We start from the raw sequence: 24,537 nt of genomic DNA on the forward strand, positions 1-24,537 counted from the left end.
CCCACCTTCTACAGACACTACTCCATCTAGAACTACCCCACCTGCTACAGACACTACTCCATCCAGAACTACCCCACCTTCTACAAACACTACTCCATCTAGAACTACCCCACCTTCTATAGACACTACTCCATCCAGAACTACCCCACCTTCTACAAACACTACTCCATCTAGAACTACCCCACCTTCTACAGACACTACTCCATCCAGAACTACCCCACCTTCTACAAACACTACTCCATCTAGAACTACCCCACCTTCTACAAACACTACTCCATCTAGAACTACCCCACCTTCTACAGACACTACTCCATCCAGAACTACCCCACCTTCTACAAACACTACTCCATCCAGAACTACCCCACCTTCTACAAACACTACTCCATCTAGAACTACCCCACCTTCTACAAACACTACTCCATCCAGAACTACCCCACCTTCTACAAACACTACTCCATCCAGAACTACCCCACCTTCAACAGACACTACTCCATCCAGAACTACCCCACCTTCTACAAACACTACTCCATCCAGAACTACCCCACCTTCTACAAACACTACTCCATCCAGAACTACCCCACCTTCTACAAACACTACTCCATCCAGAACTACCCCACCTTCTACAGACACTACTCCATCTAGAACTACCCCACCTTCTACAAACACTACTCCATCTAGAACTACCCCACCTTCTACAAACACTACTCCATCCAGAACTACCCCACCTTCTATAGACACTAATCCATCCAGAACTACCCCACCTTCTACAGACACTACTCCATCCAGAACTACCCCACCTTCTACAAACACTACTCCATCGAGAACTACCCCACCTTCTACAAACACTACTCCATCCAGAACTACCCCACCTTCTACAAACACTACTCCATCCGGAACTACCCCACCTTCTACAAACACTACTCCATCTAGAACTACCCCACCTTCTACAAACACTACTCCATCCAAAACTACCCCACCTTCTATAGACACTACTCCATCCAGAACTACCCCACCTTCTACAGACACTACTCCATCCAGAACTACCCCACCTTCTACAAACACTACTCCATCTAGAACTACCCCACCTTCTACAAACACTACTCCATCCAGAACTACCCCACCTTCTACAGACACTACTCCATCCAGAACTACCCCACCTTCTACAAACACTACTCCATCTAGAACTACCCCACCTTCTACAGACACTACTCCATCCAGAACTACCCCACCTTCTACAGACACTACTCCATCCAGAACTACCCCACCTTCTACAAACACTACTCCATCCAGAACTACCCCACCTTCTACAAACACTACTCCGTCTAGAACTACCCCACCTTCTACAGACACTACTCCATCCAGAACTACCCCACCTTCTGCAGACACTACTCCATCCAGAACTACCCCACCTTCTACAGACACTACTCCATCCAGAACTACCCCACCTTCTACAAACACTACTCCATCTAGAACTACCCCACCTTCTACAAACACTACTCCATCCAGAACTACCCCACCTTCTACAAACACTACTCCATCCAGAACTACCCCACCTTCTACAGACACTACTCCATCCAGAACTACCCCACCTTCTACAGACACTACTCCATCCAGAACTACCCCACCTTCTACAAACACTACTCCATCCAGAACTACCCCACCTTCTACAAACACTACTCCATCCAGAACTACCCCACCTTCTACAGACACTACTCCATCTAGAACTACCCCACCTTCTACAAACACTACTCCATCCAGAACTACCCCACCTTCTACAAACACTACTCCATCTAGAACTACCCCACCTTCTACAGACACTACTCCATCCAGAACTACCCCACCTTCTACAAACACTACTCCATCTAGAACTACCCCACCTTCTACAAACACTACTCCATCCAGAACTACCCCACCTTCTACAAACACTACTCCATCTAGAACTACCCCACCTTCTACAAACACTACTCCATCCAGAACTACCCCACCTTCTACAGACACTACTCCATCCAGAACTACCCCACCTTCTACAAACACTACTCCATCCAGAACTACCCCACCTTCTACAAACACTACTCCATCTAGAACTACCCCACCTTCTACAAACACTACTCCATCCAGAACTACCCCACCTTCTACAAACACTACTCCATCCAGAACTACCCCACCTTCTACAGACACTACTCCATCCAGAACTACCCCACCTTCTACAGACACTACTCCATCCAGAACTACCCCACCTTCTACAAACACTACTCCATCCAGAACTACCCCACCTTCTACAAACACTACTCCATCCAGAACTACCCCACCTTCTACAAACACTACTCCATCCGGAACTACCCCACCTTCTACAAACACTACTCCATCTAGAACTACCCCACCTTCTACAAACACTACTCCATCCAAAACTACCCCACCTTCTATAGACACTACTCCATCCAGAACTACCCCACCTTCTACAGACACTACTCCATCCAGAACTACCCCACCTTCTACAAACACTACTCCATCTAGAACTACCCCACCTTCTACAAACACTACTCCATCCAGAACTACCCCACCTTCTACAGACACTACTCCATCCAGAACTACCCCACCTTCTACAAACACTACTCCATCTAGAACTACCCCACCTTCTACAGACACTACTCCATCCAGAACTACCCCACCTTCTACAGACACTACTCCATCCAGAACTACCCCACCTTCTACAGACACTACTCCATCCAGAACTACCCCACCTTCTACAAACACTACTCCATCCTCATCAACTACCCCACTAGAATATGTCGGCAGCTCTTTAAACGCTTTACAGACATTCATGGTGCCCAGAGGATGAATCCTGAGGACCTGAATGACTTCTTCTCTATCGCCACCAGCAGGTCAAGAGTGTCACTACACCTGGACATCTACGATATCTATTGGAACCAAGTGAAGCTTCACATGAAGCTTAATGCTAGAGACACCCAACCAGAAGCTGAGGCTCCGCTAAGCCCCGCCTCTCTGCTGCACGGCTCCTCGTGGGTTCAGATGTTCTTCAGGTTCACCGGAGCTCGTCACGGTGAAACGTTAGCAGAGTACTTTAAAAGCACCGTTAGCTAATGTTAGCACTTGTATGCTAGGTTAGCTTCTGAAGGTATGCTACATGTCTACACAGCCTGCTTTCTACTTGTTCATGATGCAACTAGCGCTAGCTAGCAGAGGAAACCTCCGGCGGCCATGTTGGTTTGTATCCGGTCTCCAGGAGAAGAACTCTTACCAACGACTGCAAACTGGACGGGAAGTCTGCTGATGGCCACGTCGGCCTTTAACTTTGTTCTTGAGCCGTTGTTGTGAGTCAAGATGATATCCTCCGGAGGAAAGTCCTCCATCACCAGCTGGACAGCATACAGACCTTCTGCCTCAATGTTGGGGAGGAACGACAGAGTGCAGGACTGCAGAGAGAGAGAGAGAGAGAGAGAGAGAGAGAGAGAGAGAGACGAGGTCAAAACAAACAACAAATAACCTGTTACCCGTCAGTTCATGAAATAGCCAACATTTCATTTGGAACCAAATGTACGCCTTCGAGCTGTTTTTATTTATTTACCAGAAGTTGGAGTAGTGGTAGTTGGGGGGCGTGAGCCTCTAGTTGGGGAGTGAGCCTCTAGTTGGGGGAGTGAGCCTCTAGTGGGGAGTGAGCCTCTAGTTGGGGGCGTGAGCCTCTAGTTGGGGGAGTGAGCCTCTAGTTGGGGGCATGAGCCTCTAGTTGGGGGAGTGAGCCTCTAGTTGGGGGCGTGAGCCTCTAGTTGGGGGAGTGAGCCTCTAGTTGGGGAGTGAGCCTCTAGTTGGGGGAGTGAACCTCTAGTTGGGGGAGTGAGCCTCTAGTTGGGGAGTGAGCCTCTAGTTGGGGAGTGAGCCTCTAGTTGGGGGAGTGAGCCTCTAGTTGTGGGAGTGAGCCTCTAGATGGGGGAGTGAGCCTCTAGATGGGGGATCAAGGACCTGGATGCTCAGACAGAATAAGGAAAACAGAGAGAAAAGGGGGAGACGTCACCAAGATCCTCCACATTCCTTCATGTAACCGGCTGGAAATGGAACAAGGGGTCAACTGAGTGTTGAGGACGAGGTGCACATAGAGTGTGATGGTACAAATAATATGTCAATGTGTTTGTTCGACAGTCGGTAAACACAGATGAGGAGGAGGTTGTTGGTAAACACAGATGAGGAGGAGGTTGTTGGTAAACACAGATGAGGAGGAGGTTGCCGTCAGTGTGTGTTTTACTCACCGATTGGAGGCGGAGCACGGAGGGCGGCGTGCACGGGAAACACTCGGCGGCGCGCGTGTTTCCGTAGCGACATCGGACCGCGTCGCCGTCGGGGTCGAAGGCCAACAGCTGGAAATCTCTCTTACAGTTAGACGGAACTCTGAGGGAGAGAAACATTTCTGGACGTAAGTTTAAATAGAGTGAAACAATAAAAAATAAACCAAATGTACCTCTTTTTTCCTCATCGTTGCAGCGACATTGAGACTCATTGAGGTGGAACAGGTGAAGCTGTGCAGTGACCTGAGAGCGGGCAGCACGGTGGTCTGGGGCGACGCGTTGACCCGGCCCGTGTCCGAGCGCGTCCTCAGCTCCACCGCCACCACGGCTCTCCACTCTCTGATGAGGTTTATGTTGCTGACCCAGGCGTTACCCCTCAGCCTGAGCATCAAGGACACGAGCGTCAAGGACACGAGCATCGAGGACACGAGCATCGAGGACACGAGCATCGAGGACACGAGCATCGAGGACACGACACAAGCATCAAGGACACGAGCATCAAGGACACGAAACGAGCATCAAGGACACGACACAAGCATCAAGGACACGACACGAGCATCAAGGACACGACACAAGCATCAAGGACACGAGCATCAAGGACATGAAACGAGCATCAAGGACACGACACAAGCATCAAGGACACGACACAAGCATCAAGGACACGAGCATCAAGGACATGAGCATCGAGGACACGAGCATCGAGGACACGAGCATCAAGGACACGAGCATCAAGGACACGACACAAGCATCAAGGACACGAGCATCAAGGACACGAGCATCAAGGACACGACACAAGCATCAAGGACACGAGCATCAAGGACACGAGCATCGAGGACACGAGCATCAAGGACACGAGCATCAAGGACACGAGCATCAAGGACACGAGCATCAAGGACACGAGCATCGAGGACACGACACAAGCATCAAAGACACGAGCATCAAGGACACGACACAAGCATCAAGGACACGAGCATCAAGGACACGAGCATCGAGGACACGAGCATCAAGGACACGAGCATCAAGGACACGAGCATCAAGGACACGAGCATCAAGGACACGACACAAGCATCAAGGACACGAGCATCGAGGACACGACACGAGCATCGAGGACACGACACGAGCATCAAGGACACGAGCATCGAGGACACGAGCATCGAGGACACGACACAAGCATCAAGGACACGAGCATCAAGGACACGACACAAGCATCAAGGACACGAGCATCAAGGACACGAGCATCGAGGACACGAGCATCAAGGACACGAGCATCAAGGACACGAGCATCAAGGACACGACACAAGCATCAAGGACACGAGCATCGAGGACACGACACGAGCATCAAGGACACGACACGAGCATCAAGGACACGAGCATCGAGGACACGAGCATCGAGGACACGAGCATCGAGGACACGACACAAGCATCAAGGACACGAGCATCAAGGACACGACACAAGCATCAAGGACACGAGCATCAAGGACACGACACGAGCATCAAGGACACAACACGAGCATCAAGGACACGACACGAGCATCAAGGACACGAGCATCGAGGACACGAGCATCAAGGACATGACACGAGCATCAAGGACACGAGCATCGAGGACACAACACGAGCATCGAGGACACGAGCATCGAGGACACGAGCATCGAGGACACGAGCATCGAGGACACGACACAAGCATCAAGGACACGAGCATCAAGGACACGACACGAGCATCAAGGACACAACACGAGCATCAAGGACACGACACGAGCATCAAGGACACGAGCATCGAGGACACGAGCATCGAGGACACGAGCATCGAGGACACGAGCATCGAGGACACGACAACTCCTCTCGTGTTTGAGGGCCATGACATGGAGCTGTGACCTCTGACCTCTTGACCTCTACCCCGTGTCTAGAGGTCACGTTGCTCTGCCGTTGTGCCCTTGAGCTCTCGGTGGTCGGGTCCTGAAGCGCCGACACGTGTTTGTTTCCCTGTGTTTTGCATCGTCATGGTTACTCACTGCAGCTGCAGCGGGTCGCTGCTGAGAAACGTCCGAGTCATGACTCCTTCCTTCTGACACCACTCCCCGCCGCTCTCCTGCTGCACCAGCTGCTCCTCCGGGGGGGCCTGAGTCCTGCAGCTCTGCCCCACGCAGGCCCAGCTGTCGCTCTGGGAGCAGGTGTGGAAGCTCAGCTTGTAGCGGAAGACCACCTGTGGAGCCACGCCGGGTCAAAGGTCAGATGGGTGGCCATCTTTGCTTCTTCACTTGTCCTCATCTGATTGGTTGAAGATGACTCCTTCTTTAATGTCAGGGAATGATCAGTTGGATCGTATCCGCGGCAGTCGGTCTGTGGACTGAATGTGTGATAACGCCTCATCGCGGCTCGTAGGTCACCAGATGTTTTACCACAAAGGTCCATAAACACGAGTCAACTTCTGCTTGTTGTGTGAATATCGTCCTTTCAAAATAAAGGTCCATCTTCAGAGGAAACTACCTCGTTGGGTTTAGGTTTGAGATTAAATAAAACAACGTAGTTGGGTTTAAGAAAAGGTTCAAGTTGAAGTTGTCGTTCCACAGGAGGAGCCACGGCCCTCCCTCTCGCCCGGTGCATTGAGTGGCGGACATGGAAACTCTTTGGACGCATTACGTGAAATCTCTTTCCTAGGCATAGCTGCCCATGTTGGAGAGACAGAGACATTGGACATGAGGCACTTCTCGTTAGCAGACACACAATCAGCCACATATGGATTCATCTGTTGGATCAAATGTTTCCATTGATGTTTTAGAAATGTGCAGATACTCCATTAAATGTTCCTTTTTGAATCAAATATCTGAATTGTTGCTTCCTTTTTGTGAGCTGTATTCAGGTGGCATCGGGTGGTCCAGGCTCCACCCATAAAAACCAAAGAAAAGTGTTTTTAAAACAGTTTACTGTGTTGCTGTATATGTGAAACATTATTAAGAGACACATCCCAGAATTAGGACTTCTCTTTGTATTTCCTAATGTCAGTTAAAGGTCATTTACTCGTGTCAGGTGAATAGCTCCAGAGGGATCTGAACGTACCGCGATGGCTCCAGAGGCGTCCGGCGGCTCGGGGTAGTAAGTCATCACCGTACCATAGAAATCAGGAGCCTGGACGGCGCTGACCAGCAGCAGCAGCAGAGAGAGAGACATGAGAAGCTGCTGCTCGACACAGACACAACGCTAATGCAACAGCATTCAGAGCCTCTCTCTCTCTCTCTATCTCCCTCTCTCTCCCTCCCTCTCACCATCTGACGATTACAACTGGTATGAGGAAATGTTCTGTGTGCACATTTCTAATGAATTAAATTTGATATTATACCTTAAAAACAGCAGAATTGCTCTTTTGATTAGAAAACAACTTTTTGAATGATGCAGATCAAATGTGTTGAGATGAACATTGTGTCTGTTTCAGAAAGCAGGTTTAACAAAACTCTGAGCCTAAGCCTGAACTCTGGGTGGACTAATCCTGAGATGGAGAACTGAGTGTTGAGCTTGGTGAATGGAGAACGTCATCAATGGAGACGAGACTCAATGCTGCGGCTATTAAAACTCTTTTAATATATAATCTCCAATGTTAGAGGAGTTATGTTGCGTCAGTGAATTTGACATTAACTGTGTGTCACAGCCGGTCAAAGACATGATTCCCATTTCCATTTTTAGTAAACCACTGCTAATTAATGTGTGTCTCTCTCTTTAAGAGGGAGGAGATGGAGAGAAACTCAGGTGAGGTGAAGTCACCTCTCTTTCTTCAACCGCAGAATGTCCTTGACCTCAAGGTTCCCCACCTCCGGGTGTTCTCTGTACCTGCTCTGTGGAACAGGCCCGACGGGTCTGCTCAGAACCATTAAAGAACTCCGGTAAAATAATACGATCTAGAAAATCCTGTTCCAGCTGTGGTGGGAGAGGCGTTGAGGGAACTGGTTTCTAATCGCTGCAAACTCGTAAGGCAGGAGAACCTGAGCGCCTGTAGGGGAACGGAGTGGTGAGGAAGTGGAAACAGAAGGGCAACAACCACTTCCCGTTCCTGACCGGTTCCCCCCACGCAGCGACTCACTGAGGAACACTCTGGTTATCGGGAGCTCGACGTGAGCGGACCAGTGGTGTTCCCCCGGGGGCCAGAGGGGGCGACGTGGAGTCCAGTTTAAAGCTGCTGGCTAAGGACAAGCAGAGATACAGGCAGATTGTGATCCACGCCGGTGGTAGTGACGCCCGACTACGCCGCTCGGAGGTCACTCAAGGTCATGTGGAATCGGTGTGTGCTTATGCCAAGACCATGTGGGCCACCGTCGTTCATCTGGTCCTCTCCCCAACGTGATCAATGACGATGTTCAGCCGCATGTCGTCATCCAGCGGACGATGTGGCTACGCAGAGAAGGGTTTGGACTGCAGTACTCTCTGATCGCCACAAGGGGGCCACCGTTATCCTTTGATTCATGTTCACATTCAGGAAAACACTTCTTCTTCTTCCTCTCTGCTCCTCCTCCTCCTACTCCTCCTCTTCCTCCTCCTCCTGCCCCCCCCTCTTCCTCCTCCTCTCTCCAGTCACCTGATCTCTTCTAGTCACTGAAAGGTCAAAGGTCAGGAGGAATTTATAACAACAGGAAGTCTGTTTATAACTGTTGAATATTTAATAACACGAACAAACTGTTGTGCACACTTTAGAGTGTGTGTAGGTGTGTGTGTGTGTGTGTGTGAACAAGTGTAAGTGTGTGAGTGTCTTATCGTAACGTGTCGCCTCCCCTTCCACATTAGGAGGCGTGTTTATGCACGACTGCACGCGCACAAACACGCCTCCACATCTGATACTGACACACACACACACACACACACACACACACACAGACACAGACACACACACACACAGACACACACACACACACGGACACACACGTGGTGTCCAGCAGCAGGTGGCGGTCCTCTTCCTGGTCGGGAACAGGAGTGATTCTCTTGTTGTTTTAGGTCATGTGACTTTGGGTCAGCGCTCTCTCCCCAGAGGACGACGGTTTGATGCCCAGAGACGGTGAGTCTGTTCCTTTCATGATGAGACGGGAGCTTTCTGAAGAAGCTGAACGGGACCCGGGTCCTCGTGGACCTCGTGGTTCTTCCGGGACCTCGTGGTCCTCCGGGACCTCGTGGTTCTTCCGGGACCTCGTGGTCCTTTGGGACCTCGTGGTCCTTTGGGACCTCGTGGTCCTCCGGGACCTCGTGGTTCTTCCGGGACCTCGTGGTCCTCCGGGACCTCGTGGTTCTTCCGGGACCTCGTGGTTCTTCCGGGACCTCGTGGTCCTATGGGACCTCGTGGTCCTCCGGGACCTCGTGGTTCTTCCGGGACCTCGTGGTCCTTTGGGACCTCGTGGTCCTCCGGGACCTCGTGGTTCTTCCGGGACCTCGTGGTTCTTCCGGGACCTCGTGGTCCTCCGGGACCTCGTGGTCCTATGGGACCTCGTGGTCCTCCGGGACCTCGTGGTTCTTCCGGGACCTCGTGGTCCTCCGGGACCTCGTGGTTCTTCCGGGACCTCGTGGTCCTTTGGGACCTCGTGGTCCTCCGGGACCTCGTGGTCCTATGGGACCTCGTGGTCCTCCGGGACCTCGTGGTTCTTCCGGGACCTCGTGGTCCTACGGGACCTCGTGGTCCTACGGGACCTCGTGGTCCTACGGGACCTCGTGGTTCTTCCGGGACCTCGTGGTCCTTTGGGACCTCGTGGTCCTCTGGGACCTCGTGGTCCTATGGGACCTCGTGGTTCTTCCGGGACCTCGTGGTCCTCCGGGACCTCGTGGTTCTTCCGGGACCTCGTGGTCCTTTGGGACCTCGTGGTCCTACGGGACCTCGTGGTCCTCCGGGACCTCGTGGTCCTCCGGGACCTCGTGGTTCTTCCGGGACCTCGTGGTCCTCCGGGACCTCGTGGTCCTCCGGGACCTCGTGGTCCTACGGGACCTCGTGGTTCTTCCGGGACCTCGTGGTCCTACGGGACCTCGTGGTCCTCCGGGACCTCGTGGTCCTCCGGGACCTCGTGGTCCTATGGGACCTCGTGGTCCTCCGGGACCTCGTGGGTCCTCCGGGACCTCGTGGTCCTCCGGGACCTCGTGGTCCTCCGGGACCTCGTGGTCCTCCGGGACCTCGTGGTCCTCCGGGACCTCGTGGTCCTCCGGGACCTCGTGGTCCTATGGGACCTCGTGGTCCTCCGGGACCTCGTGGTCCTACGGGACCTCGTGGTCCTCCGGGACCTCGTGGTCCTCCGGGACCTCGTGGTCCTCCGGGACCTCGTGGTCCTCCGGGACCTCGTGGTCCTACGGGACCTCGTGGTCCTACGGGACCTCGTGGTCCTCCGGGACCTCGTGGTCCTCCGGGACCTCGTGGTCCTCCGGGACCTCGTGGTCCTCCGAGACCTCGTGGTCCTTTGGGACCTCGTGGTTCTTCCGGGACCTCGTGGTCCTTTGGGACCTCGTGGTCCTCCGGGACCTCGTGGTCCTCCGGGACCTCGTGGTCCTTCAGGTTAGCCTGGTGTCCCTCAGTGAAGATGAAGCTGAGAGAGAAACACAGAAACCTCCAGGAGGAAATGTCTCAAAGATCTGGAGACATGTTGAACAATGAGTCATGCAAAAACTGACCAACTAACTAATCAACTAATCAAGTAACTAACCAACTAATCAAGTAACTAACTATCTATCTAGCTAAACAAGTAACTAAGCAACTAACTAACTAACTAACCAAGTAAATAACTCACTGACTCCTTTATTCCTATTCTTCTCTCCTCCTTGTCTCTACTTCTCCTTCTATCTTCTCATCTTCTCCTCCCCTCTTCCTCCTCCTCTCTCCACAGTCATCTGATCTCTTCTAGCCACTGAAAGGTCAAATGTCAGGAGGAATTTATAACAACAGGAGTTTGTTTATAAATGTTGAATATTTAATAACACAAAGAAACTGTTCTGCACGCTTTAGTGTGTGTGTGTTTGTGTGTATGTTTGTGTGTAGGTGTGTAGGTGTGTGTGTAGGTGTGTGTAGGTGTGTGAATGATTAAGACGTTCAGAATTTGATTAATTATTGATTTATGAAGATTATGAAAGCCAATGACAGCTGACTGTATTATTGATGAGGCCAGATCAAAAGATTCCTCAACACTATTATGAAGGGCTGACACACACACACACACACACACACACACACACACACACACACACACACACACACACACACACACAGATATACACACAGATATACACACACACACACACACACACACACACACACAGACACAGACACACACACACACACACACACACACACACACACACACACACACACACACAGCAGTGAAGTGTGGCCTCCGCCCTCAGATGTCGCGGCGTTCTCCGTTCGGCGGCTCAAAGTTCCGCCACGTGTTCGGGAAGCCGTCCTCCAGGGAGCGCGGCTACGGCGGCGTGCCGATCGCCCGCAGCGTCCACGACACCCACGGCTGCTCGGCCAATCCCCGCTTCCTCGCCGTGGTGACGGAGTGCGCCGGGGGCGGGTCCTTTCTGGTCCTGCCCATACGTCATGTGCGTACCCCTGGTGGTCGTCGCCGGTAGAAACTCAAAAGGAGACAGAAGGAAGTCAAGATGTATGAATAGTGTCACGAACATACCGACTCCCTCTCAGTCTCCCTTCTGTCCCAATGTCCGTCCTCTCAGACGGGGCGGGTGGACCCTCAGCACCCGAGGGTGTGCGGCCACAGTGGGCGGGTCCTGGACGTCAAGTGGAACCCGTTTGACGACCACTGCGTCGCCTCGTGCTCAGAGGACTGCACCGTGAGCACCGCCCGCCGCGTGGCTGCAGGTCAAATGTCCCCGCAGGACAGGAAACACCACCGGAGCCTGTGTGTGTGTGTGTGTGTGTGTGTGTGTGTGTGTGTCTGTCTGTCTGTGTGTCTGTGTGTGTGTGTGTGTCCGTCTGTCTGTTTGTGTGCAGGTGAAGATCTGGGACATCCCGGTCTGTGGAGTCCAGCAGAACCTCACCAAGGCCAGGACCACTCTGATTGGTCACTCCAGGAGGGTGGCACTTATTGAGTGGCATCCGACAGCTGAGAACCTGCTGCTAAGCTCCGCCTACGACTACAAGGTGACAATGCTCATTGGTCGGGGCGAGCGGTCAAAATCGTTACTCTGACATTTAATTTGTCCCAAAGTTACGTACAAACCAGCTCTTTCGTATCAGAGTTTATTTCATGATTAATATTTTGTATATCTGTTTTAACATCGTAAACCATAACCGTCATTGTTTTGTACTTTTTAATCCTTTCCCTGTGAATTATTTAAATATTGTTGACACTCGGCATGTATCTAAAGAACCAGGGTGCCACCTGACCGCTGAACACTGGACCCTGGATCATGTCACTCACCCCAGATGTGTGTCTTCAGGCTGCGGTAAACAGCCTCTCTCGTTGCCCCAGGTCCTCCTGTGGGATGTGTCTCAGGGCGGTGCCGTGCTCAGGTACCCGGTCCGGGTGGTTCTGATGCCCGTCCACCACCGCTGCCCGTCTGATGCGCTGCTGCTGTCCGTCAGCTTCAACAGCGACGGCAGCCGGCTGGCGGTCACGTCCAAAGACAGACGGGTTCGAGTCCTGGACCCCCGGACAGGAAGGATCCTGCAGGTGTGTTTTTGAGGTGTTCATGTTGTCTGAAGGTGAGGAAACTAAACATCACTTGTGACAATGTTCTCGCAGGCGTCCAGCAGCAAGAGCCACAGAGCCAGCAAAGTGTTATTCATTGGAGGGTTGAAGATGCTTCTGTCCACCGGCAGCTCGCCATGGAACCACAGACAGATCGTCCTCTGGGACCCCGTAAGACTGCCTGAAGAGAGACATGTCCTCACTCAAATAGACTTTTACAGAGCAGGTGGTGGAGATGGACGTGTGTGAGAAGAGCCAATCGGACATTGTGGGGGCGGGGCGTCGCCGGTCCGACTTCAAGGGGGCGCGAGAGATCCCGAACAACACAAGAGGATTTAATGACATGCATTATGTTCCGTGATTCATTAACCCTTGTGTTGCCTTTGGGTCATTTTGACCCGATTCAATGGTTCACCCTCCTGTTACCTTTATATTTACTAACATATTTTACCCTTTGGGTTCAATTTGACGCCAGCAATTAAAACCTCCAGAAAATTATTAGAATTAATATTGTTTTCCAAGTTTAAGTGTGAGGCACTTTATGTTTGTTTGTTGACTACCGAAAGAACACCGACATTAAACATTGAATGGGGTCAAATTAACCCTAAGGCGGGGGGAGGGTGTAATATTGATTCGGGTCAAAATGACCCTCAGGCAACACAAGGGTTAAACTGCAGTACACACAACTCTAAGAGGAGCACCAAAGTCTAATATTTGTCTATTTTCAAGTCCGGCAAATTTCCTTCGCCTTTCATACCGAAGAGTTCTGTTTTTGAATCCAGAAAAATCATAAATTATTTGGGTATTCTCTGTGTGCAGGACGACTTATCTGAGCCCCTGTTTGAAGAGGAGTTGGACGGATGTGCAGGAGTCCTCTTCCCGTTCTACGACCCCGACACACACATGCTCTACTTGGCAGGAAAGGTCAACACATCGACACACACGTCTGGGATAATAATAATAATAATAGATTATATTTATAATGCACTTTTTAATTTGCATGGGCAAAACTCAAAGTGCTACAAAGTAAAAATGGTTTAGATAAAACAGAATAAAAGCAGCGACGTCTATGTTCAAATCTAGTGAAAAGCTATTCTAAAAAGGTGTGTTTTTAGGCCTTTTTTAAAAACATCCACAGTCTGTGGTGTCCTCAGCTGGTTTGGGAGGGCATTCCACAGTCTCGGAGCAGCGGAGCAGAAGGCTCGGTCTCCCATAATTTTCAGTTTGGTCCTGGGGAAGAAGGAGGTTTGCCTTTTCAGGCGTAGGCTCCTCGTGGAGTTTTGTGGGGTGAGAAGTTCTTTGATATATGAGGCGCATTTCCATGAATGCACTGATAGGTGAAGAGGGTGATTTTGTAGTCAATCCTGAGTGAGACCGGGAGCCAATGCAATAATTTGAGTATGGGCGTGATGTGCTCATACTTCCGCACTCTCATCAGGATCCTAGCAGCACTGTTCTGGATGTATTGCAGCTTCTGGATGTTCTTGGCAGAAGTCCCAATGAGAAGTGCGTTACAGTAATCCAGCCTGGAGGAGACAAAGGCATGGACAAGCTTTTCAGCATCTGATAGGCTGAGTGAGGGACGGAGTTTAGCAATATTTCTGAGGTGGTAGAAGGAGGTCTTGCATGTTTGTTTGATGTGGGCCTCAAAGGTCAGGTGAGGATCCATTTTAACACCCAGATTGGTGACAGTTGACGAGAGTGAAATGTTCTGACCGGAGAAGGTGATGCTGGTGATGGAGGATGAAAGGACCTGATGTGGAGTGCCAACTAGAATGGCTTCAGTCTTGGAGCTGTTTAATTGAAGGAAGTTCCTGCTGTTGGGACTTTACCATATATCTCCTGCTTGCCTTTCAGCTCGGTTGTTGATGCACTCAGACATTTTATGTCACCGATCCTCAGGTGCCTAAATACGCTACGACCCAATGTGTCACAAAACTGATGTGCCCTTACAATGTCTGATCTAGGGTGACGGGAACATCCGGTACTACGAGCTGAGCAGAGAGAAACCGTACATCAGCTTCCTGTCGGAGGTCAGGTCTCTGCTGCCACAGAAAGGACTCGGTGAGATCAACACACACATTGAGAATTGTGTGAATATGTTTGTGTCTTGATGCACTACTGTTCCATTCACCTTTAAACTTACATTTGCCCTGAAAATACCAACGTCAGCCCCCGGTCCCGTGGAGTGCTGCAGGGTTGAGTCCTAATGCCCTGAAATGAGTCTCAGTCACTAGTTTGTTTTATTGGATGTTTTAAACGATGAATTATGGTCTGTGGTTAACAGATATGGAAATCTTAACTACAAGAGCGTGGACATTCAAATTGAGGGCATGACTTGATTTGATAATAACAAATAAAAAAATGGTAATAATAACAATACAAATATTTGTTGTGCTTTTGCTCAAAACCCTTTTTAAATACTCAAATAGCCCATTCTTGCATGTGGTGGTTGTGCTTGGATTTGCTCCGATTCTTCTCAAATTAAATGCCGCAGATACGTTTTTGTCCAACTTCAGCCCTTCTCCTCACACTTTTGCCTGCTCTTGGATTTCTCCAAATTTCCCAACCAATGGAATGGCACCTGTAATGTTGAGCAAAGAAATGATCCCAACCTTATTGGACTGCATGACATCGGTGAAATGGCATCTCTGTGTGCAGTTTGAGTAGAAGCAGAGCAAATCACAGCATAAGCACAGGCTACTTGCATATGAAGATCGGGTTTTGAGATGGAGCATTACAAAAGTCTGCAGTGAAATCAATTTATTCCAATTTAAAAAACAGACGCTTGAAAAAAGATAGGAAGTATGCTCCATAAAGTGTAAGAGATTATCTTATAGTTTGTCATGAAAACATCAGTAAATAAAATGTTTAGAAGTTCATCGTTGGAGTCAAGCAACCGTGGTGTCGTTGTAAAAGCTCAATCCATCCATTGAGCCGAGCATCCACACATCCCCATCCCCTTGTTTCTGTCGTCGAGGGACGGGCTTTAGAAATGTGTGAAGTGACGTGCTCCGTTTCAGAATGAGCTTTGACACGTGTCTTCACCTCAGGGGTGATGCCAAAGCGCGGCCTGGACGTGAGCAGCTGTGAGGTTTTCAGGTTTTACCGCCTGATCGCCATCAAAGACCTGGTGGAACCGTTGTCAATGATCGTACCACGCAAAGAGGTGAGCACACATGTTTACCTCACTTGTATTGTCATCAGCATTTACTGATGATCAAGACAGAAAGTAGTTGTGTTGATGTTGTTGTTGTTGTCCCCCCCCCCCCCCCGTCCTTCCAGTCAGATGCTTTCCAAGAGGATCTGTTCCCAATGACAGCTGGAAACCAGGCGGCCATGACGGCTCAGGAGTGGCTGTTGGGGATCAACAGAAGTCAGTCAGGCATTCGTGTCTTTGAGCCAAAATGACTGACACATACATGATAGACCCATGCGTATGTTACGGATCTCCATCAGGCCCAGTCCTGATGTCCTTGAGGCCTGGGACTCGAGTCATCAACCCGTACCCAGAAACCCCTGCGGAGAAAGGGCTGGTGAGGCAGCTGAGTGGCTTGAGGTTCCAGATGGATCCGGCTGCTGTTGCAGTGACCGGGCCCGCACTGGACTTTATGGAAGAGGTAGGAGAATAGATAAATTACAGCCAGCTATTTGTTTAGATTATCATAAATCTGAAGGATCTGCCACTGCAACAGGGAAACATGTTCATGTCCGACCGGAGGGACGTGTCTTTGAGTTCTTAATGCCAAGACCTTCTAGCGATGATCAGCACAACATGTTCACTGCACAGTGCAAGCAAAGACCGTCTGTCAATGAACTTGTCGAGCGCCTTTCTCGTGACTACATGTCGTCCGTACACTGATGGCAGCTACCAGGCAAGGCACCACGATCCATCAGGACGAAATATGCATTCACACCCATTCTTGCCCAAGGACACATCGACAGGGACCGGAGGAGACGAGGATCGAACTGCAGATCCTCCGAAAGACGACCAGCTCGACAAGACCCCGAGAGACTTCAACTTCCAACCCGGGGGGGCACACACAAACATTTTACAGCAGACAACCACGGTCGGTTTAGACAAGTGTAAAGATTCAAATATAAATAGGATTGTGTGATGCCCACTGAGGGGTTGCTGTGCAGGAACTCAGAGACAACTGAGGCGCATTCAAAGGTCGTCAAAAAACTCCATCAAGGCTGAAAACAGGCACCTGAACATCTGAAGAAAAGTTATTCTGTGATCGCTCTAGAGACTATATTGTGGCATATTATAATTATTACATTCTAATAATATATATTGTTTGCAGTGAACTCAACGTTCTGTCCAGCTGTTTTGCTGCCGACGTATAAACTCGCTGATCCTTTCTCTCGAGGCCTTCCTTGAGGAGCAGTTGGCCTACCAGGATGCCAAATACCCCCGAGACATGAGCGACCTGTGTGGGTGGCAGCCCGATGAGACGCACTGCTGCACGCCACACTGCTGTGAGCCTGCAGAGAGGCCGCCGCCTACACGCGAGAGCGAGGCGAGGCTCACAGATCTGAGGAGACCGAGTGTGTCGATGTTTTGGTTGGACTTCCTCCTCTTAATGCCAAAAGTCTTGTTGCTTTCATTTCAGCTCCTGCAGGCGTATTACAGACAGCAAGACAAAATCAGAGGCCTGAGAGAACAACTCAATGCCAAAGATGTTCGTATTCAAACACGTACACACAAAGCAAAGCATGGAAACGTGTCGCTAATACCATGATTGTTTCTGTTGTGCAGGTGAGGATCACGCAGCTGGAGCTGGATATCCAAAACACCAGAAACAACATGAGGGCAACCTTCTGATTCCACCAATCGGCTCTCACAATGCCGTTTTAAAGCTGGACTAATCAAACTACTCATTTCCAACCTATGAAGGAAACTCAGCTGACTTCCTAAACAATGTCACGTGTCTGCCCTTTCAGCTGTTTTGTGCTTCATTTCATTAAACTAGTGGATAGCCATTAGCTCAGCTACATTCTCGACGACCAACAAATTGGTAATTCATTAATAATCCTAATAAAGTTGTCATTAATGATTGTGTTGAATGGCTCACTTTTCCAGAGCAGGTTAACTTCAAGGAAATATTTGTAAAAACATCTTGTAACAGCTCATAAAGATTTTATTTACAACACATTTCTTTAGAAACCGGGATTTCTTTTTTTCCACCAAGAAAAGTCTTAATAACTTTCAGGATGGATGAACATTCTGAAAGGAGGTCAAACTGGGAGCTCTGCTGAGCCATGAAGTTGAAGAAGAAGGTCGTCTACAACATTGTTGTCGCAGTTAAGATCCCAAAGGAGAGATCTGAAGACGGGTCGAGATAGAAACAGAGGCCTGGTCAACTGAGGTGATACAAAAGGTTGGGGTCACTTAGAAATGTTCTTATTTTACACCAAAAAAACAGGTTTTTTCCAATGAAGATAACATTAAATGAATCATAAACACTACATAGTTAATGTGGTAGTGACTATTCTCTGGTGTGTAATGAAGTCTCTACATAGTTAATGTGGTAATGACTATTCTCTGGTGTTTAATGAAGTCTCTACATAGTGTGTAGAGGCCCATCTCCAGTGTTCTAATGGTACATTGTGTTATCACCTTAGAAGACTAATGGAGGGGTAGGAAATGCATTAAACCCTATTTATGTGAGCGCAGCTGAAAGAAGCTATAAAACTGGCCTTCATTTGAGCCACAAGAAGAACAACATGAATATTTACAATAACAAATATTTATAACCTTGTCAATGTCTTGACTAGATTTTATATTCATTTTGTTATTCATTTGATCAATAAGTGAGTTTTCATGGAAAACACCAAATTGTCTGTGTGACCCCAAACTTTTGAACAGTACTGTAGGTGTGAAGGTTAATGCAGCCAGAAGGTGGCGTCATGCTGTTGGAGTTGGCTTTTACAATGACCACCAATGAGAGAGAGAGAGAGAGAGAGAGAGAACCAGGCTGCTGCTTATAGGGTTGAAGGCCAGTCAGAGCGTGTTGTGAAGTCCACAGACTCCTTTTAGCAGATTGTAATTCAAGCGACTTGTGCTCCTCCTCTTCGGGCTTTAGAGAATTGAGCTTTTGTCAAATAACATTTCAGTTTCAGGTTTTGCAAAACAAGAGAAGGCTCAAATACTGGATTACTGTCGACGTATACAGGAGACCAAAATGTTACAAATAACTTTCATGAAGGGAAAATGTAAACCACCATCAACATCACGCTGGATCGAAGAGGACTTGAAACAACAGATTTAGATCATAAACTCATGTTTACCTCTGCACTGAGGGAATAAATCAAGCAAATAAAAAAAACGATGTTCGACCAACGGTTGGAGCCTCCTCTCAGCACTCGGGTATAAGCTTCCGCTGGGAGGCGGAGTCGTGTGACACCACGAGAGTTAGAGCACAACCTCCGGTCCCCCTCTTTGAAAATGGGAACCACCACCGTGGTCTGCCAGTCCAAGGGCCCTGTTCCAGACCCTCATGTTCCTGACCCCCATGTTCCAGACCCTCATGTTCCAGACCCCCATGTTCCAGACCCTCATGTTCCAGACCCCCATGTTCCTGACCCCCATGTTCCTGACCCTCATGTTTCTGACCCTCATGTTCCTGACCCTCATGTTCCTGACCCTCATGTTCCTGACTCTCATGTTCCTGACCCTCATGTTTCTGACCCCCATGTTCCAGACCCCCATGTTCCTGACCCCCATGTTCCTGACCCCCATGATCCTGACCCCCATGTTCCTGACCCTCATGTTCCTGACTCATGTTCCTGACCCTCATGTTCCTGACCCCCATGTTCCAGACCCTCATGTTTCTGACCCCCATGTTCCAGACCCCCATGTTCCAGACCCCCATGTTCCTGACCCTCATGTTTCTGACCCTCATGTTCCTGACCCTCATGTTCCAGACCTCATGTTCCAGACCCCCATGTTCCAGACCCCCATGTTCCTGACACCCATGTTCCTGACACCCATGTTCCAGACCCTCATGTTCCAGACCCTCATGTTCCAGACCCTCATGTTCCAGACCCTCATGTTCCTGACCCCCATGTTCCAGACCCCCATGTTCCAGACCCCCATGTTCCTGACCCCCATGTTCCTGACCCCCATGATCCTGACCCCCTGTTTTGACCCTCATGTTCCTGACCCATGTTCCTGACCCCATGTTCCTGACCCTCATGTTCCTGACCCCCATGTTCCTGACCCCCATGTTCCTGACCCCATGTTCCTGACCCCCATGTTCCTGACCCTCATGTTTTGACCCTCATGTTCCTGACCCTCATGTTCCTGACCCCCATGTTCCTGACCCTCATGTTCCAGACCCTCATGTTCCTGACCCTCATGTTTCTGACCCCCATGTTCCTGACCCTCATGTTCCTGACCCCATGTGACATTGAAGAGGCGTGTCAGCCAACACAGCCCAACAATGTCCAGCGCCTTCAGCATCAGGTGTTTGTCATCGCCTCAGGCCTCGACGCTGTTCAAATGTTAGTTGAACATCTGAATTATGATTTAATCTAATATGTAAGAACATTTAGAGCCAGGAGGCAGTTATCATCAACGAGAACCACTAAAGATAGTTTGGTTTAACAAACACTGGATGTGTAAAGTTGAAGGGTGAGGTTGGCAAATAATATTCAACTAATTCATATCCCGAAATTAACTTTCAGGCTGAAAGTAGATTTAATAGGACTTAAGATTCTCTTCATTAAGTTACATTGTTTTTAAAATATTTGTAAAAACCTTAATATTTTAAAACGATACAAATTTTTAAAAAATCGTAATGACGGCAGGAAAATCCTGAGTGAGCTGAATATTCTGATAGTTGAATGGAGGCTGTAACTGAAAGTTTGCAGAAGAAGTTTGAGTCCAAAGAAACGCTTTAACATATTTAATTCCACCGTACAGTAAACCTAGTGACGGTCAGATCAGACCGGGGGATGAAACAAACCCCAAGTCACCTGAACTGAGTGTTCCCCACACCTTCAACAAGACTGTCTCCCAGTTGCAAGGGCTTTCTTTAATGCTGTGTTTGCTCTCATCATAAATCATATGATCCCTTTGGGATATTGACAGAGCATTGCCATGTCCACAGGGCACAGGGGTGAGTTTAAAAGAGAGAGAAGGAGCGACCTGACAATCAGAGCGAGGAGCACCGAGGAACCAGAACACATCTGTGGTGAGCTTTTTCTCTTCACTGAAGTCTGTGAGGCTCATCATTACATTCTCCCCTCTAGGATGGAGAGAGTCATGCATGTGACTGTGGTAACTGCTGTCCTGCTGGCGGTGGGCATCCTGAACGCCGTCTCAGCCCAGTCTCACAGTAAGTAGCTCACCATCACCAACACCTCATTACACTCAAACCAATGTACTTGCTGAGGAACACTCTTTTCTTCCCACAGCGGAAGAAACTAAGTTAACATGTAAAAGTGTCGGAGTGGTTTCCTGTGGTGACGGATGGAACCGCATTAATGCCAAACTCTGTGTTAAATACTTCCAAACTCCAAAATCCTTCGATGACGCACAGGTTAAGCAAACACATTTTCGCACACATTGGACAAATATAATAATTCTAATACATCCGTCAAGTTTACGTTTTTTAGACGTTAGAATTTCCCAACTTGAGAGGAATTGATCCATCAGAAATAAGTAGAGGGGGGGGGGGGGGGGGACCTTTAAACAGAAAAAACAGTGCATTCCGTCTATTTATAATATATATATTTCATCCCAGTTATCCCAGCTATGCCTCCACCATGATATTAGCAAATACTAAAAAAGTCAACGCAGAATCAACCACAAATAAACCAGATAATTCTCACACCAACAACAAACCCTTCCCTGTCTTCACAGTGAGCGGGCTGTGGCCCGTGACCCGTCGGGCCAACAGTGGTGACGTAGTCCAACAGAACAAGTGGAGCCGCTCTTACCGGCTGCCTCTCTGGACTGGTTGATATTTATTTTGCATTTTTTCCAATCTAGTTTAAAAAGCGCCCGGCTGTTACTTCTGGTGGCTTTTTAGCTCCACCCCATTTCACATTTTGAATAGTTAGTACTAAGTATCTTACCAATTGATTTGTTTATGAGTTAATTTTCGATTATTTCTCCATGTTCTAATTTGCTTTATTAATTGACAAATATTTTTATTTATATCTTTTTTTAAATATATAATCAAAATCATGTTTGATCTGACACCTCCCACTTGATCTTCCCATGGAACCACTGGGTAGATCAGCAACTTTAAAGGCACATTTTGTAATCCCCGTTTAGATCTCCTAATCATCTGGAGATGCTCTTCAGCAAATAGGAGGACAAACAACCGCCTGACGTCTCTGAAGGATGGTAGCCTTGACCTTCCTGTTCTGCTCGCTCAAGGCGGATGACTTGCTCTTGCTTCCCTTGTGGATCTCGTCACAGCAACATTGCTAAATGGGAAGATCCTGATGTTGACGTCCCTCATGATGCCTTTACTGTCTGGATTCGTACTGATGACTCTGAAAAACATGACTTGTCCCCTCAGCGCATTTTGGTCACTTAGCCAGACAACGTCCCCAACTAACTTTTCTTTCTTGCTTCTCACACATAAGTTGGGACCAGCAAGTTGGCTCCAATGCTTCCAGAAAGTTGTCATCTCTGAAAGCATTACTCTGAGTATTTTGTAGGGGTCGCTAGAAAAGTCAAAAGTGTGGACATCCCCGCTTTAAGATGCCCGTCCAAGAAGGAGCCTGTTGGGTGTGATATATTGGATGCAGTCTTCCCGGCTCTGTCCTCTGGCATCAATCGGGCGCTCATGTGTCAGGTTGGCTGCTATGGGCAGAGTTGTTGCTCCGAGTCCTTCCAAAGCATCTGGAGTGCTCTCTTCTTGATGCGTACAGCAGCTTCTGCAGCACCATTTCTGTGTGGAGTTGGCTGGTTGGATTCTCCACATCCCATTTTTGGCGTGGTCTCCTGCAAGGCCTCTTTGTTCAAGCTATCTAGAAATCAGTAAAGTTCATCCAAGACTGATTTTGCTCCAATGAACTTTGAACCTGGATCTGACCAGATCTTCCTTGGATGCCCCCTGATCAATGTGAACCTTTGGTAGGCCATCAGGAACCCTTCTGTCAATAGTGTGCTCACTAACTCTGTGTGGATGGCTCTACTGGCCATGCAGCAGAAGACCACGCCCCGGACTTTTAATTTCACTCTCTTCTTCACGTCATCTCTGACTTGGTACGGTCCAAAGAGGTCAATGGTGCGGCAGGTTCTGTTTGTTCAGGCAGCAAGTCACTCATATCTTGTTGACATTTCCTTGCCTTTGCCTTCTTGCAGATTATGCAGCCATCAACAACCTTTTGGGCAATCCTTCTTCCACCTATGACCCATGTCCTCCTTTTCATATTGAGAAGGGATACAGCCACTCCATCATGACTGTGTGCTTCACAAGCTCATCTGTTGTATGTGATGAGAACGTGGTGGTGAAGACCCACTCCCATTTGTTGATTTCAGGAATACTGTAACAGCACAGGCAGTGAACTGGTGGCATTCCAAGATAAAGATGAGATGATAGAAGCCGTTTGTATCAGCTATCATGACAACCATAAACTTGCATCTTTTTGGATTGGAGTCAAAAGATCCGGGGTAAGCAGCAAACGTCTCATTGTGAGCAGACAGCATGGAGAACGTGTCACATGTCATCACTGATGAGCGCCTTTCTGTTCCTCAGGAGGGGTTCATAAACACTGATGGATCAGAGGTTGAGCATGCTGAATGGTACCCTGATCAGTCACGCAATGCTGGTGAACAAAAGAACTGCATTACAATGAACCACAAAGGTAAAGAAAAGGAGATTGATGAGCCTAATGATCACGTATCAGGAAAGTGCACCTACTCATGAACAGGTGACCTCCTGTTGAGTCCCATTCTAAGGGGAGACACGCCTCTCTACACAAGTATATGTCAAGAATCAAAACCCAATGTTATGATGATGTACAACATATTAAATGTCTACGATAATATTTATGTCATGTGTACATGCTCCAAATACAAGTTAACTATCAAAGCCTAATCTAACCAATATGAATATGTCTTACAAAATATATAACCTATATCACTAATACTTAATTCAACCCAACATTTTTTTTACCCGCGATTGTTGAGAAATATGAATAGTCCTGGAAGGACTTTCTTCAATAACTATTATTCCAAGAGCCATTATGGTTGAGAATATACACTTGTTCTATTATAGGTACTGGGTGTTTGATCCACAGAAAGGATGTTTGACACTGAAGCTCCTGATGCCGCTGAATCTGATGTTTCCTGTCATTTCTTTCCAGAATGGGGATACTTGAATGGTGCCAACTGTGCACATAAGCATAATTTCATGTGTGTCCAGACGATGTAATCATCCACTGCTGCTGTTTGCTTTCACATTTGCTGTCGGTGGACCAGTCTCTTTCATGATAACCTGCAAAACACAAGCCTCTTAACTTTACTGCAATAAACGCTTCAGCATTCAAGTTTAAGGGTGTTGTTTCATTTGTTCATGTTCAGCAATACGAGTTATTCTTTAGCGCCGGGC

At 48.7% G+C, this 24,537-nt stretch overlaps 1 protein-coding gene and 1 long non-coding RNA gene across 7 annotated transcripts in view; both read left to right on the forward strand.

Annotated features, from left to right (window-relative positions):
- The window catches only part of LOC130212214 (coronin-2B-like), a 49,734-nt gene extending 31,715 nt beyond the window's left edge, over positions 1-18,019 (forward strand). Inside the window, exons 1-16 of one of the 6 annotated variants that reach the window (XM_056443390.1) lie at positions 9,169-9,333; positions 11,135-11,162; positions 11,649-11,849; positions 11,982-12,098; positions 12,259-12,408; positions 12,740-12,940; positions 13,013-13,129; positions 13,778-13,882; positions 14,926-15,022; positions 16,012-16,127; positions 16,244-16,334; positions 16,418-16,578; positions 16,891-17,028; positions 17,332-17,440; positions 17,575-17,643; positions 17,721-18,019. In XM_056443390.1, the coding sequence (XP_056299365.1) occupies positions 11,649-11,849; positions 11,982-12,098; positions 12,259-12,408; positions 12,740-12,940; positions 13,013-13,129; positions 13,778-13,882; positions 14,926-15,022; positions 16,012-16,127; positions 16,244-16,334; positions 16,418-16,578; positions 16,891-17,028; positions 17,332-17,440; positions 17,575-17,643; positions 17,721-17,830 (1,782 nt within the window). In that variant the 5' untranslated portion in view covers positions 9,169-9,333; positions 11,135-11,162 and the 3' untranslated portion in view covers positions 17,831-18,019. Of the gene's footprint in view, positions 1-9,168; positions 9,334-11,134; positions 11,163-11,648; positions 11,850-11,981; positions 12,099-12,258; positions 12,409-12,739; positions 12,941-13,012; positions 13,130-13,777; positions 13,883-14,925; positions 15,023-16,011; positions 16,128-16,243; positions 16,335-16,417; positions 16,579-16,890; positions 17,029-17,331; positions 17,482-17,574; positions 17,644-17,720 lie in introns of those variants that run through there. The other 5 variants (XM_056443391.1, XM_056443392.1, XM_056443389.1 and 2 more) reach the window with 5 other exon arrangements.
- Positions 18,020-21,151: 3,132 nt separating this feature from the next.
- LOC130212269 (uncharacterized) lies at positions 21,152-23,785 on the forward strand. The gene is made up of 3 exons (XR_008835268.1): positions 21,152-21,303; positions 23,466-23,597; positions 23,683-23,785. It is a non-coding gene; the product is annotated as an uncharacterized LOC130212269 (long non-coding RNA).
- Positions 23,786-24,537: the final 752 nt, after the last annotated feature.

The sequence above is a fragment of the Pseudoliparis swirei genome, chromosome 21 (assembly GCF_029220125.1).
Source record: "Pseudoliparis swirei isolate HS2019 ecotype Mariana Trench chromosome 21, NWPU_hadal_v1, whole genome shotgun sequence".
Classification (NCBI taxonomy): domain Eukaryota; kingdom Metazoa; phylum Chordata; class Actinopteri; order Perciformes; family Liparidae; genus Pseudoliparis; species Pseudoliparis swirei.